This window comes from Vidua macroura, chromosome 8 (assembly GCF_024509145.1).
Source record: "Vidua macroura isolate BioBank_ID:100142 chromosome 8, ASM2450914v1, whole genome shotgun sequence".
NCBI classification, from domain to species: domain Eukaryota; kingdom Metazoa; phylum Chordata; class Aves; order Passeriformes; family Viduidae; genus Vidua; species Vidua macroura.
In genome coordinates this window covers 11506582-11522372 of record NC_071578.1, presented here as the reverse complement: position 1 = coordinate 11522372, position 15791 = coordinate 11506582, and the positions used below count along the sequence as shown (strand labels likewise).

General features: G+C 40.3%; 1 protein-coding gene across 1 annotated transcript in view; it reads left to right on the top strand.

Moving 5' to 3' along the window:
- The window catches only part of SORCS3 (sortilin related VPS10 domain containing receptor 3), a 265016-nt gene that overhangs the window by 173500 nt on the left and 75725 nt on the right, over positions 1–15791 (top strand). Inside the window, exon 6 of the mRNA XM_053983733.1 lies at positions 13817–13881. Within this exon, the coding sequence (XP_053839708.1) occupies positions 13817–13881 (65 nt within the window). The remainder of the gene's footprint in view (positions 1–13816; positions 13882–15791) is intronic.

Below are 15791 nucleotides of genomic sequence, written 5' to 3'. Positions count from 1 at the left end.
GTGGTGAATATGGAAACATTTTTCTTGTTGTGGGCTTTTTTTGTTGTTTTTTTTTTATTTGTTTGTTTGTTTTTTGGGGTTTCCACCTTCACACAGATATTTGTGTCTATTTTTATTTCTTCAGTGTTGTGACAGCACTGATATTTCCTAATTCCAGTGCCAATTTTGGTGCAGGCAGACTGTTTCAGCAGAAGTTCCAGTAGTGACCTTTGGATACAGCTGACATTACCTTTACTTGCCTAGTTTGTCAGCAAAGAGATGGTTAGTCAAATATGTGCCTGCCTCTCCTGTAAATCCCACTAATCATTAACTGCCAGATGGTGTCATTGCACAGTGCTGGGGAAACATTGCCTGATTTTTTACAGCCAAGTTTAGTGTTAGGTAAACATAGTCTTGTAAATGTCAAATTGACTCTTAAATAATCCCACATTAGAGTTTTTCAGAATTAAAACCATACCATACATGGAGCTATAGATAAAAGGAATGACTCCAGTTTGGCATCTATGGATGACACCTACGAGCATCACCAAGGCATGTACCCGGTGCCTATTACTGGAGCCTCCCTTGGGCTAATGACTCATTTGGCTCTGGTAAAGGACTTGCTTCCCATGCCCCATGGGCAAGAACACCCAGGGAAGGTTTATCTTCTGGAGAGTAAAGCTAATATAAATCTGGAATGTGTTACTCCAGCCACCATGACCATGAATTGTACTAAGCTGAAGACAACATTTTCAAACTCTAGCCTCAAGCTCTATAATAAGAGTTCAGGAGAGATGAGACTTTCTCATAAGTTCTTGGCATATATTGGAAGATTCCCTTGCAAGGTCACGTTAGTTAATTAAAGGCTACAACACCATGGTGATAATAAACCTATTTTTTTTTTTCCTTTTCACTTAAAAAGGGGCAAAGTGAAACTACTATGAGGCTAGGCATTTTATTTCATATTGTGTGCCTACAATTAATGCCATCGGCACTATAGATATTTAGTGTTTCCAAATGTTAGGTTGTGGGTGACTAACTTGTGATTACACAGTAACTCAGTGACAGAGATATAATTGGAACCTGGATGTAGAGGTGGATACTTTTTATTGGCTGAAATAGTGTTTAATTTTGTTGAAAAGGTTTCAAGTCAATAAAGGTATTTTAGAATTCATGGCAACATTATCAAAACATTTCTCTCAAAAATTAAAGGAAGGAATACTGTAAAATATTTGACAGTTTTTGGATGGTCTTTTTAAGTAATCTTAAAATTTGACTAAGACTTCATTTTGCAATATATGATTAAAAAAATTAAAGCAGGGAAACAAAGTGTGTGATATTTTATCTTAAACATAATCCTATCCTGGTTTTGAACTATAGATTGGTAAGTGCTCTTCCAGGGACATTGTGAGAGATTTTATGGATATCTAAGAGAATAAAAACCTAAATGACCCTAAAAACAGGAAAATCCTTCACTTTCTGTCTCTAGGGAAATGCTGCAGGACTGTTTTATAGAGACTGCACGGACCCTATGACTTCCATTAGTCAGTGTAATGTTCAAACTACTGTTCCCCTTTCTGAGCACATGTTCCCCTTTCTGAGTCCAAACAAATTTGTGAGAGATCAACAGAAATAGTTGATGTGGGAAATAGTTGTATGTGGGAAAGCATCTTTGTAGAAGGTGGAAAAAACCCATAGTACAATACTGGAGAAGTGTTACAGACTATTTTCTAGTTTCTGGGACTAAAACCAAAGATATGTGGAGGTTTGGTGTATGTTTATGCTGACTGATGACTTTATCTTACAAAGGAAACTTGTTAGAACTAATCTCTTGTACCATGAATGTAAGCTCTAAGTTCTAACTGATGGATGCCTTAGTATTGTGTGGTGCCCCTCTCCTTACTGCCTGCTTTCCTAGGAAAATAAGTGTTTGACATTTTTACGAAGTCCCGTGGATGTCATGCTAATCAGGCTGCCTATGCTCAAAACTCTTTTAACGAGGGAAAAAAAAACCCAAAAAAAAACCTACTAAAAGCATTCTGGGTAGAAGGATTGTGTCTGATTGTGTGATTATGGAGGGAAATAATTTTAGGCACTTTAAATTCTCCTTTAAAACCCATGAACTACATAATAAGTGAACCCTAAGTAAAGTGCCACATGATAAAGTGTCACATTATGTATACACCTCTGTAATTCTGGCTGCTATCACAGCAAGAATGAGTTCTTTCAATGAAAGGTATGTCCTTTGGAAGGGCAATTTTGGAATAAGTTGTCTTTGAAGGACTTCTCTTTCTAACTGCCCTCTTTTTCTCTCTAACCTCTTTTTGCTTGAGAAACGCAACATATCTTGCAGAAGGAAGGATTATCCCTCTCCACTAATGTAACTGTGCATGTTCTTACATAAATACTATCAGGCTTTAAGAATTTGTGATTTGTTGTGATTTTAGTACTATTTGCAATGTTTGCCACATTTATGTCTTTAACGTTCTGTGGCTGGCAGTTATTTTTTTCCTTAAGACCTCAGAAAGTAAGGGCTGAAATATTTCTGCTCATTTGGCTCAAATCTAATGCCTACCACTATATGTCACCTGTTGCACTGCAGTTAGAGTTTTCAGCCATCAAAAAGCCTTTGGCTTTGGTCTCTCATCTGTCAGTCTTCTTTATCTCTCAGGAGCCAGTCTCTTCTCTTACCTCTCCCATTGCTGATCTTGGATAATTTTATCCATCTCCCCCACCCTCTCTTTGACTGAGTATCTGAGACTGAAGCAGACTAGATGAACCACTAGTAAGAAAGACCAGGAATGCTTTAAGGAAGAATTTGTTGAATATTTCTCCCAGTTTGTATCAATCCCTGAAGTGGGTCCCAGTGCTGTGTCTGTCTGAAGAGTGCATAGTGGGAGGATCTGTCTTCTTCTCATGCAAGAAGGTAACAAAAAAGATCAAAACCCATCAAAACAAGTAAGTCCTGTGTTCTATCACTGTGTTCCAAAGGCTGTGTTGGAAGCTGAAATGCTGCACTGCTGACTCTTGTAGTCTGCCTGGCCTGACTTCATCCTGGCTCTCCTGATGCACGTGAACTCAGACACAAATTAATTCCAGCCTGTCAGGAGCAGTCCCAGAGTAATTCTTTGTGACACTTTGTAGGAAGCATTGATGAAAGCCAGCCCTCTAATTAATATATTGAATAATGCATTCCTCTGAGGTATATGGGGGATCTCCCATAATGTCATAGCTTGGCAAAGCTAATCAAAATCCAGGCTGCCAGGCTGAAAATAGCATCATATTTTGTGCATTCTGGCTAGCAAGAAATAGTCTCCCACTTTTTAATTTTTTTTTTTTTTTTAATTCAAGTTAGGTTTTGGCCTTGGTTCTATATCATACTAATCTCTCCCTTTCTGGGAAAATGGGTGAATTCTCAATGTGGGGGAGAATCCCTCTTGTTTTCAGATGACTGAAAGATAAATATTTGGGAATTCTTTTAAAATCACTACTGTTCTGAGATGTTTAGGAATTACCTTTTCACATATTCTCATTACGGGCATAATTTTCTGGCTATTTCATTCAATGGTAAAACACAAACAGGCATCAGGAGTGGATATCTTTTCTGGATCCATCCTCCTTTTGCCCCAGACCTCATCCCTGATGGGCCATTTGATTTCAAGAAATGCACCTTTACAGCTCTTGTTTCTTTACAGCAAATGGGGCTGGAAACATCCTTGCAGTGGAGGAAGTTGCAATCTAATAGAGGATTTATCCTCAGCAAGTACATCAGCACTATCAGGGACCATTTTTACTTGAAACAAGATACCTCAAAGATACCTCTAGATACCTCTCTTCAGAGAGATTTTCTCAAAAAGAATCAGGCAGGACCCAGGTAAATTCAAGTTCATTTCTCTGAAGGATCCAGGTAAATTCCAGTTCATTTCCCTGAACAGACTTCAGCTGCTGAACCTTTGGAAATTTGCCTGGCATTAAACTGAACAAAACCAGTTGTTTTATTTAACAGAGGAAGTTGAGCCCATGCTGTGCAAAAAGAACAGTCTTATCATGGCAACACAGACAAGATGTTTCTGCATTAATTTAAATGTGAACCATTTGTGTTGCTCAATAACATCCATTAAAGATAAGGAGGTCCGTTTTTATACCTTCTGCTTGTTGTAAATTAACAAACTCTCTTAAAACGACAATTCATCAGCAGTTATATGAGGCAGAATTCATTCTCGGCAAGAGAGGAAAATGAAACTCCCATTCTTTCATTCCCTGGCATTCCCCTGAGTCTCCTCTGTAGAATGAGATGAGTTTAATTTTGCTATTGTTAAGCACAGTGAGCATGAAGCTACATCAGAATGTAAGAACAGGAAGGAGAATCTTATTAGCTGCACTACAGGTTCTTTTAAATAATGTTGATTCAGTAAGTTGTGTCTTGCTGATCATATAGAGAACAATGATGAAAAGCCAGTGAGTGATGCTGTTTCACTTGCATATTTGTAGTAAGTTAATTGGAATAGGACATAGCAGTGGTTATCGTAGCTCTGTAAGTATCTTGCAAGGTAATTGTTCTCCATTGGGCAGAAGGAAATAAAAATGAGAGGTGAACATTTCCATGTTTAGTGGAATATCAGAAGTTCTGTACCTGAGTTTGAGAGAGAAGCATACTCACCTGTGTCTGCCACAGAAATAATAAATAATACCTGTAAACTTCAGAGCTGATTTCAGTAGATCTGGGTTTTCTCACACAGGAGAAAATCCTGTTTTTTATTGAAAAAAAATAAAGAAAACTAAGCCAAAAACTCTGTCACATTTTTGGCCAGAGGGTACAGACAGATTCTTAGTTTTTGTTCACAGTATTTTTGGTTTTCAGGTCTTGATTGAAAATCTTTGAGTGAAGGAGACATGTTCCATTACAATATTGATTTTAGGGGCAATCTGTAATAGTGACTCCCTAAAGCCATTTCTAGGTCTGCAGTAGTTTCTCCAGAATTCTTTTTTTTTTTTTTTTTTTTTTTCTTTCTACAAATCATTAGATTTGAACAGTGTGCTGGCACTTTGGAATTCGCCTTGAGGATAGAAATCAGCAGAGTATTACTTTTCATTTGGCCTTGTACTTCTCTTTCCTTTTATTGTTCCTCTGTAACAACAGATTAAGAACCCAACAAAGAGAAGCTCTTGATTTACCTACAGCTTGACCATACACCTTTGCTTCTTGACATGACTCCCACTGCAGCATTCTGCCTGAGCATTCTCACTTGATCAGGGTAATGCTTTTGGGATGGGGATGCTTTGGGATGCTGCTGTTGTGAAGAGCTGGGAGTGTGTCTGCCCCCTGGGCAACATTGTCTCCTTATTGTTTGTTCAGCTGCCTACATTAGAGCAAAGGACCCACAAAAGATCTCTGGTTTCTCTGGTCTCTCCTGCTGCAGTGCTGCTCTTTCACTGACAGAGACCTGCCTGTGACTGTGTCTGTTTTATTCATCTCCATTCTGCCTGTGAGGATGCTTCTGTCTTGGATGCAAACTTGTGGTAATCTGCTGACCTCATGACACGGTTGCTTTTACAAATCATAGCCACACAGACTTGCTGTGTCTTTAGATATCTGTCTGCTGCCAGAATCCTTTCTGTTTCCTGCTTCTTTGTCTTTTCCTCCTGCGGTATTGAGACAAGTGAGCATCTCTCTCTCAGCAGCTAATTGAGTATGATTTTTTTGGGGGCAAGGAGACACATTGATGCATTTATGCTTGCTGGTCCAGAACAGAGTAGTTCATTCTATTCTCTATTTCTTCTCCTTACCTTTCTTCTTCATTCCTTTCTTTCCCTATTCCTTTTCTGGCTCATGGCTAAAAGTCAAAGAAGGAAATAAGGGAAATAAGCCATTTGTTCTCTTCAGGTTAGTGTCTGAAATGCAGAGAAACAGCTGTCACAAAAAGTTTGTGAAACAAATCTATTTTTTCATATTGTTTTTCTCCAAAATGCATGAAATGAACCACAAATTCATTTCCAGAATGTTAGATGTTATCCCAGGGTGATTCTTCACAATATTCTGCAACAGGGAATGTAAAGACTCATTCTTCCTTAATTAATACAATGTACAATGTTCATAGGCATGTGGGGCTCATCAGCAAATCCTATACATATTGTCTGTGCCAAGTTTCATACTGGCATCCCCTCTTTGGACAATTTGAGCTTTATTTTTATCCATCTACTGCTGCATTCATTTATTAAATGATGTTCTTGCTCAGAAGCTTTTTGGAGGCACTTTATTGTTCCTAGGCCTCTATTAATAGCTGAATCACTAAACCTTAGCATTTCAGGCGGCATGTCATATTTACAGTTAGAAAATGTTTGTAGAAATGAGGGCAATTAAACACACAGTAACTGATAATCCTTATTTTGATGTAAAACATTTCTTGAATGGGTCATGTTTAAGATACTTCTGCTAGGAAACAAATGAAAGAATATTACAAGTCTTACAAACATTTCCTTTGAAGGAGAGGAGTAACCCCCCAGTGAAATCTTTGGTTACAGGACTGCCAGGCTAAGCTGAGGGGTCTTTGAGCATGTACTTTGCTTTTCTAAAATTATCCAAAACAGGGCTGATTCATGTTTCATGAAAAAGCAAAGCAATAATCTATAGCAATTCCCCACGTACATGACTTTCATAGGAGGGTAGCCAAGCACTGGGAAAAATTAATTAACTGGGCTTTATAATATAATAGACACTAAACTAATTTTAAGCAAATGCAAAAAAAAAACAAAAAACAAAAAAACTCTTATTCTTGTTTCCTAAAGGGAATTGAAATTTAGAATAACGAAAGTGAAATTGTCCTGCAAAAAAGTGTCCTTCCAGAAGAAGGCAAAACAGAATCAAACCCTTGTGCTTAAAACTTGCAGACCTCTAAACCCTAGGAAAATCCCCTCCCTCCTCTCTAGAAATGCCCTCTCTGAAGCAGCACTGTTGGTGTTGTATGCATATGGGATGGGGAGCTGATGGTGTGTCCTGCACTCAGGCTTGGAGAGGCCTTCAGGAAAGTCATGTCTTAACTTGATAAGCTGATGCTTCATTACTTCCACCATATCCTGATGTTCATGCTGCTAGGACTTGGCAAAAAAAAAAAAATAAAATTAAAAAAAGGCTTCTTATTCGATGAGCATAAGAGATAAGCCCTCAGGACTGCCTTTGCAGAGCCTGGATCAGCTGTACCCCGATGAGTCAGGAGCAGCACATTCAGCTCCTCAGCACCAGGACTGGGGCTGCACCTGGGAGCAACCAGGGCTGGCTCGGCATAGCTGACACACTCCCTGCATGAGCCTCAGCCCCATAAGGAGCTATTTCAAGGGCACTACTGGGAAATTATGGTGCCACCTGGAGCACATACCCTGCCTGTGTTGCTGGTCCTTTCAAACCTTGACCAGGCTGTGAAGGATCTTTGGCCTTCTACTCACAAAATTTTTCAAATAAATTTCACAAGAATGTGGTTATATTTGTTGGGATTTATGGTATAGGTTTGGGACAAATGCCACAGGACTTTAAAGGACTAAGATTAGAACTAGACACAGCCTTATTTGTGCATAGGTTTTGGTGTTAGCATAAAGGGAAAAGAAAAAATATTAAGCAACAGCAGTTTTGCTGTTGCTAAATATAATTTAAAGGTATTCCATGTTAATTTCTGTGATAAATAGAGTACCATCTTTTATGTATTGAGAAGAGAAAAAAAAGATTATCTGTGCAGCAGAGCCTGCTGCCTTGAATGGATTCTCTGGTGGTGGTTGATGTGGTTGAACCTAAATGCCAGTTTTCACCTCAAGGAAAGGATTGATTTGGACCTCTTTCCTCTTCTTGGTCTGGTTTATGCACGAAAGAACTGTGTGTAGCAACTTTGTGGTTCAGGGGCCTGTGATCCACTGAGTTTACAGGGAAGGTACAGGTTTAGACATTTGGTATTAGTGGGGATGAGGTGCAGGGAGGCAGATGCATGTATGCACACATGCAGATGTCATGAACACCTTAAGTTTTGGTTTTTTTGAGATACCATGCAGAAAACTGTTGCACTACGACACGAAATAACTCACACACTCACACTAAGATTAAAAGAGTAAAAGGAAGTAACTGTTATTTCTGACCTCGCAATATATAGAATTCTAAAAGTGACAGTGGATTGGAGGATGAAATTGTCACCTTGCCAACCAGTCTGGTTAAATTAACAGTCTGTCAATTCTTTCCTCTCACAAAGAAGAATGCAAAATAATCATTATTTATATGAACAGTGTGTGAGAACTCCAGTAGAAATATGTAAACATCAGAAGGCACAGAAAACTTTTAAAAGAACTTTAAAACTTTTAAAATAACAGGGCGACAGAAAACCTCCTTAAAATTCAATGGGACCATTTTAAAAAGGATTGCCTTTGCTGAAAAGAAATTAGCTGAGAATAAACACTTGGCAATTTTTTTCCCTTATCTTGCAAGCTAAGTCTCACAACAATTACTTCTGCCGATGTCCAGAACTATAGCATCACGGAAATTAGCACTGGAAAAGATGTAGAAAGCTCCAGGGACCTAGCAAAGACAGTTCCTTACAGTATCTTCCTGCCCAGTTTTTTTCCCAAGCTTCATTTGAAATATGCTGTGCAAGCAGGTTTTGCCCATAACTCTTCAGAGACCCCATCACATCCTAACACATCCAGCAGCGTCTCTCCCGGCTCAGCCACAGAGAATGATCCTGTATTTATGTGTTTAATAAACACATTCTTTGCCCCAACAGTTCAACATTTGTATAGTTCTTAACTATGGTAGTTTATGGTGGTTGGCCCAGGGTTGTGTGCAGGTTGGGTGTATGTGGACCGTTACGTGCCCAGAGTTAATGTCTGCTGGAGGTGATTTCAGACCAATTAATACATGAATCACCTTGACCACCTGAAACCAACTGCAGTTATTGATACCCAGACACACGTGATGCACTATCAGATAGAGGAGAAACCTGTTGGAAAGGTATGTGTCATTTGGCAAGGATGCCATGTGGAAAACTCCAGGTCAGTTGAGTGGGAATTGAATGAATTAGTTCCCGCTTCCATATAGCCACATGGGCATGGCCCTTGTGTTGCTTGGATGAATTAGAAACGTGCACTGCTTGCCTGGTACAACACAAAAGTGTTTATTCACTTCTGGAGCAGGATAGAATTAAAATTGCATCAGACTAATTGGCAACATCCACTAATTTAACTGCAGTTGTCTGCAACAAGAGGATGAGCTTTTCCCCCTTTACGTATTATTGTACAATAGATGTGCCCTTTTCCTTGATGTTTCTAGCCCTTATTTACTGTACAATACCCTGCTAGTTAGTATCCATCTGTTTCCTCTGTCTCTTTACATGGACACTGGCAATTGCCTTCAGTCTGACATCTCAACCTGCAAAAATGAGTTTCCAAGTGAACAGCTTGGAAGTCTCAATTCATTGTGAAAGTTTTGATCTTGTTTTCAAAGCTGGGGAATGTCACTTTGACTGAACAGAAACTAGACACACCCCTGGAAAAAAGCTCAGTCCAGCAGATTCCAGACCAAGTTTGAAAGCCTGACTCCTGTAACCTGAATTTTTGCTTTTACCTTGTTGTAAATCCCAAACACAAATGTTGCTCACATTCAGTGATACCAACTCAAACCTCCAAACTCTTTGGACCAGGAGATAGAGGAATAGAGCATCTCTTACTCTCAATTGATAGTTTAGGGAGAAAGGATCAACAGAGGCAGTTGGAATTGCTCAGCTGTTTTCATTTAAGATGCTAGAGGAGACATATCTCAATCCTCCTTTTCATCTGTAAATGTCTGGTGTCTGCAAAATGGGTAGGGAAAAAATGCAAAAAATATTTATTTCATGGAAATATGTTAAGAGTTGGTAGAAAAAGCGAGCTGGGGTGTGAAGTAGGCAGGTTACCTGAAGAGTCTTTGTTTTTGTTTTTTTCTTTTCTTTGATTGTGTTGGCATTTTTTATTTTGAAATATGAAGCACCTTATAGGAAAATATTTCAGGAATAGTTAAAGGGCAGAATATTGCACAGAATTTTCCTTGCTCTTATCAGCTGCTCCCCCTCCCAGTCAGAGATGAAATAGTAGCAGAGTGGCCTAGTAAATGTGCATCCATGCACAATGCTCTTCCCTCAGGATAGAGATAAGGATCTTGCCAGGATCATGTCCATCCTTCAACTTTCAGGAGCACACAATTCTCTTCTGAAAAGAAGGAAGGATATTGTGAAAATCAAGAGCTACCATGAAAACAGAAAGGAAAAGCAGAATCAGAAGATACAAAAAAAGGTAATAATTCTTCCTTTTAATGGAATTCAGAGGTCGTTTGAATTCTTAATTGGAAAATTATCCTGTGCCTGCTGCAATTCTGGCTGCAGGCTCCACATTTTGAATACTGCTTTTGCAGCAGTTGGGGAAAGTGTCAGCAGGAAAATCTGACCTTTCCTGTCACTACTGCCTGCAACCTCTCAGCATTTTGTCATGCGAGGGGTGATTAATGAATAGGGATGGTGGAGTATGTTGATTTTGCTCAGTTCCTCACAGTGAGGGTGCCTTGTTTTACTCCCTATGGCCATCCAAGACAGCAGCACACACGGGTGCATTTTGTGAACCTTGGTTTAAATTTTGCTGTCTGGAGTTTATATGCACAGAGCTGTGTGACCATGGGTCAGGACCTCAGGCTCCTGAGTGTTCAATACTCTTGTCTTTGTAAGCCTTTGGACAGGGTTGTTAGCTAGAGCACCATGAAAGCCTTTCCCAGCCACTACACTCTGTGAGCTACACTTGGTTGTATAAGTCAGGGGATGCTGACATCTCAACATGCTTTAGTTGCTTAAATAATATTGAGTGGTGCTTCCTTCAAATATTCTTCAGAGTGTAAGAAAATACAAGGCTGTGAAAGTGTCTCTTCTTGTTTTGTTGCTGCTGCCAGACCTGTGAGGTTGTTGTAGTGAGTTCTCAGGGCTGGAGAATTACAACAAGATAAAGAGATAAAGGAATAGCTTTGGAGTCTGTGTGTGTTTTTGCAGCTGTGCTTCAGGATCTGCATTTACATCTTGCTCTTTCCACTGCTGACTTTTTTGCATTCTTCATGTAAAGCTCCTCCAGACAAATGATGAGAGACCATTTACTAAAACTACCTGAATTCAAGAGTCAGAGCAATGCAAAGCAAAGCTCTGTTCCTTGCCAGTGGGAAGAGATGTGAGGTGAGGCATGAAGAAGCAGCATTGACTGGGGATCTGTTTTGCAATCAGACATTGGTATAAGAGAGCAACTTGGTTTGAGTGAAGGAAGGATGACCAATGCATCACTTTTCAGCCTTGTTATCTGCCTGCAGATAGAGCAGCCTGTCTTGCTTTTGGGTTAAAGAACACTTTGTGAGCTTTTCAACTTGTAGTGCACTATTTGGTGAACAGAGGAGTACTAGGGGTGTGCTGTGTGCTAATTGTTATTCTGAAATGAACCATTAGGCTTGTCAAAACTAATTAAGGGAACAAGTAGATGTCACTGGATAGGAACTTCAAGCTAGAATGACATGTTTCAGGAGATCCCTCTCATTCCCTGGTGCACACGTGAAAGGTATCATGAGTAGATCCACAGAGCTCGTGCATGCAAATGCACAATGGTAATGAGTATTCTGGACTTTGTTAGGATATATTCAGGTTTTTCTAATTGCAGTCCCTTTTAAAATGAATAGTACTGTGGCAGATTGATGTCTCTTATTACCTGGGCCGAACGGTTTCGCCCCATTGCTGCACGGGGAGATACAGTGCCCCCTCCAACTGGAGGGGAGGGACCCAGAGGACATCAGGGGCCCAGGTGAAGCCATCTGACATTGTCAAATGTGTGTCAGGACGCAGCAAATGGCTCTGAGTAAGAGTCTGGTGTCTGGCTTCCAAAAGGATGGATGCCAGGAGAGTGCATTTAAGGCTGAATTTAAGTAGGAAACCTGTTGGTAAGGGCTGCAGGGCAAGTCCCTAAAGTGTTCTCAACCTTTTCCTCTAAGTTCTGGAATTACCACTCCATTTCATTAAGTTGTGGTGAATAGATATGATGGTAAGCATGTACATCTCTCTCTATTGGCATGTCGTAGACAAGGCTGGTGGTTACTAAATGACTGAAATTACAGCAGTTAGTGCTACTCATTTGAAAAAGGCAGAAAACTTCTGCTATGGACTTGAAAGATTGCTTTCTATATTCATTGGGGATTAATACTGCAGCACACTGTAATGTTTTCCACTGATTTTTAAAGGAATTTCTGTGTATCCTACTGTCACTTTTAACCATACCCATATACTGGGGAGCTTTGATCCCAATAATTGTGTGATCACAAGAAGTCAGGCTCATTCTGGCATCCTTACCAATAACAGACAGCCCTTCTTCCTTGTGGGATCACCCTGAAACTGATGGTAGCGATTAAGGAGCAGACTGTTTCTCACTGTGAGTGGAATGATGAAAGCCCTGCCTGTGCTGCTTTGTTTTGTTATGTTGGTATCTTTTGGCCACAATTCAGAGCATTGTGAATGGACTTGCTATCAATGTGATGCTCTCATTAACAAGCAGTGCCAGGTTCAGTTACCTGCACACTGGGTCCTAATGTAGTATTCTCACATTTGCAGCACTGGCTGATCTTAGCTGAACTCCAGCACATTTATATGTTTGTCATTGCTTCAGTTGCTGTGCTTTTTGTGGGATTCACAGAAATGTATCAGAGCATCTGTATTTTTAAAATTATTATTTTTATTATTTTTACTGTTTTTGCTGTTGATGCCTCAAGGATGAAAACGGCAAAAGAATGTGATAAAAATGTTTTCAGAACATTAGGGTGTTCTGAACATTGGCTGGCTCAGAGGGAATCTATTATTTACAATCTACTGTATCAAATTCAACTCTCACCGAATTAGAAACTGATTTTTGTCATTGTTCCTTTTTAATCCAACCCCTTGGTTAACTCAGGAGAAGCAGCATCATAAATCACGTGGACATCTATGGATTTTTTTTTTCCCCTGCCAGCCATTGCTAGGACTAAATGTTCATCTCTCAGTGATTCTTATCAGCCAGGACACTAATAATAACATTCCTGTTCTGGGCTTGTCTTTCCCTCTTCCAGGAGGAAAAGTATCTTTTTAATGTGCTTTGAAAAATATTTTTAGGGAGTAAATAACAATGCATGGGAAGATTTGACTTAGGGCGCTTGAGTTCCAACTAGTGAGATTAAAGAAATTCCTTGTGCCTCTTTTCGTAATTGTCAAAGACCATGGATGGCATGGGATCATGGTGTGAATAATGAATACTTTCTCACCTTTTTAAAATCAGAAATTCACCATATATGCAACACTGTTTTTCTTCTGAAGATGGGGAAAAGGAGGTAAAGAATAGCAAGATTGCCCAGCAAACCAGGGGAAAATCAGGAAACTTAGTCTTTCATGTCTCTAATCAGCCAAATAAAACCTCCTCTTAATTTGCTTTCTGAAGGCATGAGGCTGCTGTGCCCTTGTTTTTCCTTCAGCATTAAAACAGAACTCTGATTTTACTGGGTCTTGGGACCAGCTCTGTTTGCCATCACTAGAACAGTATAGTAGCCTTGATCTTGTAGACAAAGGACAGGCAGGATCACTCTCTCGTGCCTGGGAAGGTTGGTGTAGGGGCCCTGAGCATGGTCTGTACAAAGGATATGAGTTGTTAAAAGGTGGAGTCCTACATACCAGGTGTCCCAAGGTTGGTTTAAACTGGTTTTGCATTCCTTCACCATCTCTGTCTGATTGCAGCCTTTCAGCTGACTGACTATCTTCTCTCTCTCTCTCTGTATCTCTCTCTCCTCTCCCAGGTCAGTGACTGGTTTGGATAAAGAACCTGACCTTGTGCACATGGAAGCCAGGACAGCTGATGGACGTGAGTGCCTGCAGCCTCTGCTGAAAATTGGGCTTTGAGCCAAGAATGGAGTGGGAATGAGAATCCACTTTACCCATTTTACCTCCCCATTTACTTTTAATTGGTAGGGTAGATGTGGGTCATGGGGTTTGATGTGATGTTCTTATCCTGAACCTGTAGGGGAAGGTCATGGGCTGCAGGGCTTGTGTGTGTGGAGGTGGTGGACAGAAGCACAGTCTGTTGGGCTAAGAACCCATCTATTCTGTTCCCTGTTTAGCTGTTTCAGTATCATGTAATTTACATCCATCATAAAGAGCTGGGCTACCAGCACTCTGCCATGAAACCTCTGTGCATTTCCAGAGGTGCTCAGAACAGCTAGGTGGTACCTGAGAATTTGAGAAATTACCTGCAGTCAGACTTGCCCTCTTGCCAGAATGTCCCTATGCCGCTTTGTCTTGTATTGAAAGTATTTTTTATTTTTGCTCATAATGTATGAATACCTGTTCCATACCAACACATTACAGGCTTGAAAAGGTGCCTAGATCTGAAGCAGGAGCTAGGAAAAAAAAAATCTTAACTCCTCACTAAAATGAATCTAGTCACATTTGCAGTGGAATGGATTCCTACGTAGTCAATCTCCACATGGTATTAGAAGTAAGTTGGGTTACTCTCTCCAAAATGTTTTAGATATTTCTCACAGGAACTGCAGCATAGTAATGCATCTGCTCCTTGTGTGGAACTTTACTCCAGTGTGAGGAAATGGGAGCAATGGGACAAGTGTCCCATTTCAATGCAGGGACAGTATAGAAAACAATATAGAATTGAGAAGTTAGAGGATTTCTGGGAGAAAAAAAAGCCTCATTTTTGTTGGTTGCAAACTTTTTTCTGTTTTAGTCAAGTGCTGCGTAGGCCAGATGTGTGAACAAGCTCCTGTCTGTCAAGATGGCTTCTCTGAGGTTGTGGATGTTCTAATATCACTCACTGGCCTCCCACTGCTATTTAGTGATGGCAGCTGAATAAATAACCAGGCAATAACAGCTCAGGGGTGACAGCTGTTTGTTGAATATGTGGAAAAAGCAAAACAGGTCGACAGGTGGGTGGACAAGGTAGGGAGGCATCTTCAGTGCCTTTGCTGCTGTGTGTACTGTCGCAGGTGTGATGGGAGAAGTGGTCAAAAGCAAATTAAAAAAACCCAAGCAAGAAAGCAAACAAAGTGCTGATGGAATCTGTTTTCAAACTAAGTTTAAACTTGCTCACCCAGCTATTTGAATATTGGATATGTCAAGGATGTAAACGTTTGAAAGATGTATCCCCAGCTTAAAGACAGCTCTCTTCCTTCTGGTCTTGTTTGCTCAGGGGTTTGCTCTTTGTTCTTGTTTTAATATATAAATTCAGCATTTTGAAATTGGCAGCTGATGGTGTAGAGGGTTTCACTGGAAGCCAGCCCCAGTGCAGCTGCCATCCCAGATCTGCGCAGCCCTGCTGGCCCTGCTGGCCTGTACCAAAGGACTCCTCTCCCAGCCCAGCACAAAAGAACAGTGCTGCTCCAATTAGAGGTTCTAAGGCTTAAAACAATATTAATTTGTGTAACAAAGCAATGACAGCCTCACAGCTATAGACTTCCACAGTGTGATATTGTTCAGCTCTGGGTGCTCAGGAATGGGGCACTGAACTTTTCTCACAGTTAGTTCTGCAACCAAATTGGGCCTTCATGTGCTCAGTGAAACAGCTGAGGCACTTACACCTGCTGGAAAATGGGGCCCTGCAGTTACTTCCTCTTGATCAGAAAGCTTCTGATGGAAGTTTTTCTCAGTATCATGCAGAAGGAAGCAAAGGCTGCTCTAATGCCTCTTTTAGGTCAGTCTGGTGTCTCAGTCACTTATTTGATGTATTAACAGACATAGATTTAAGTATTCCCATTGCTTAGTTTA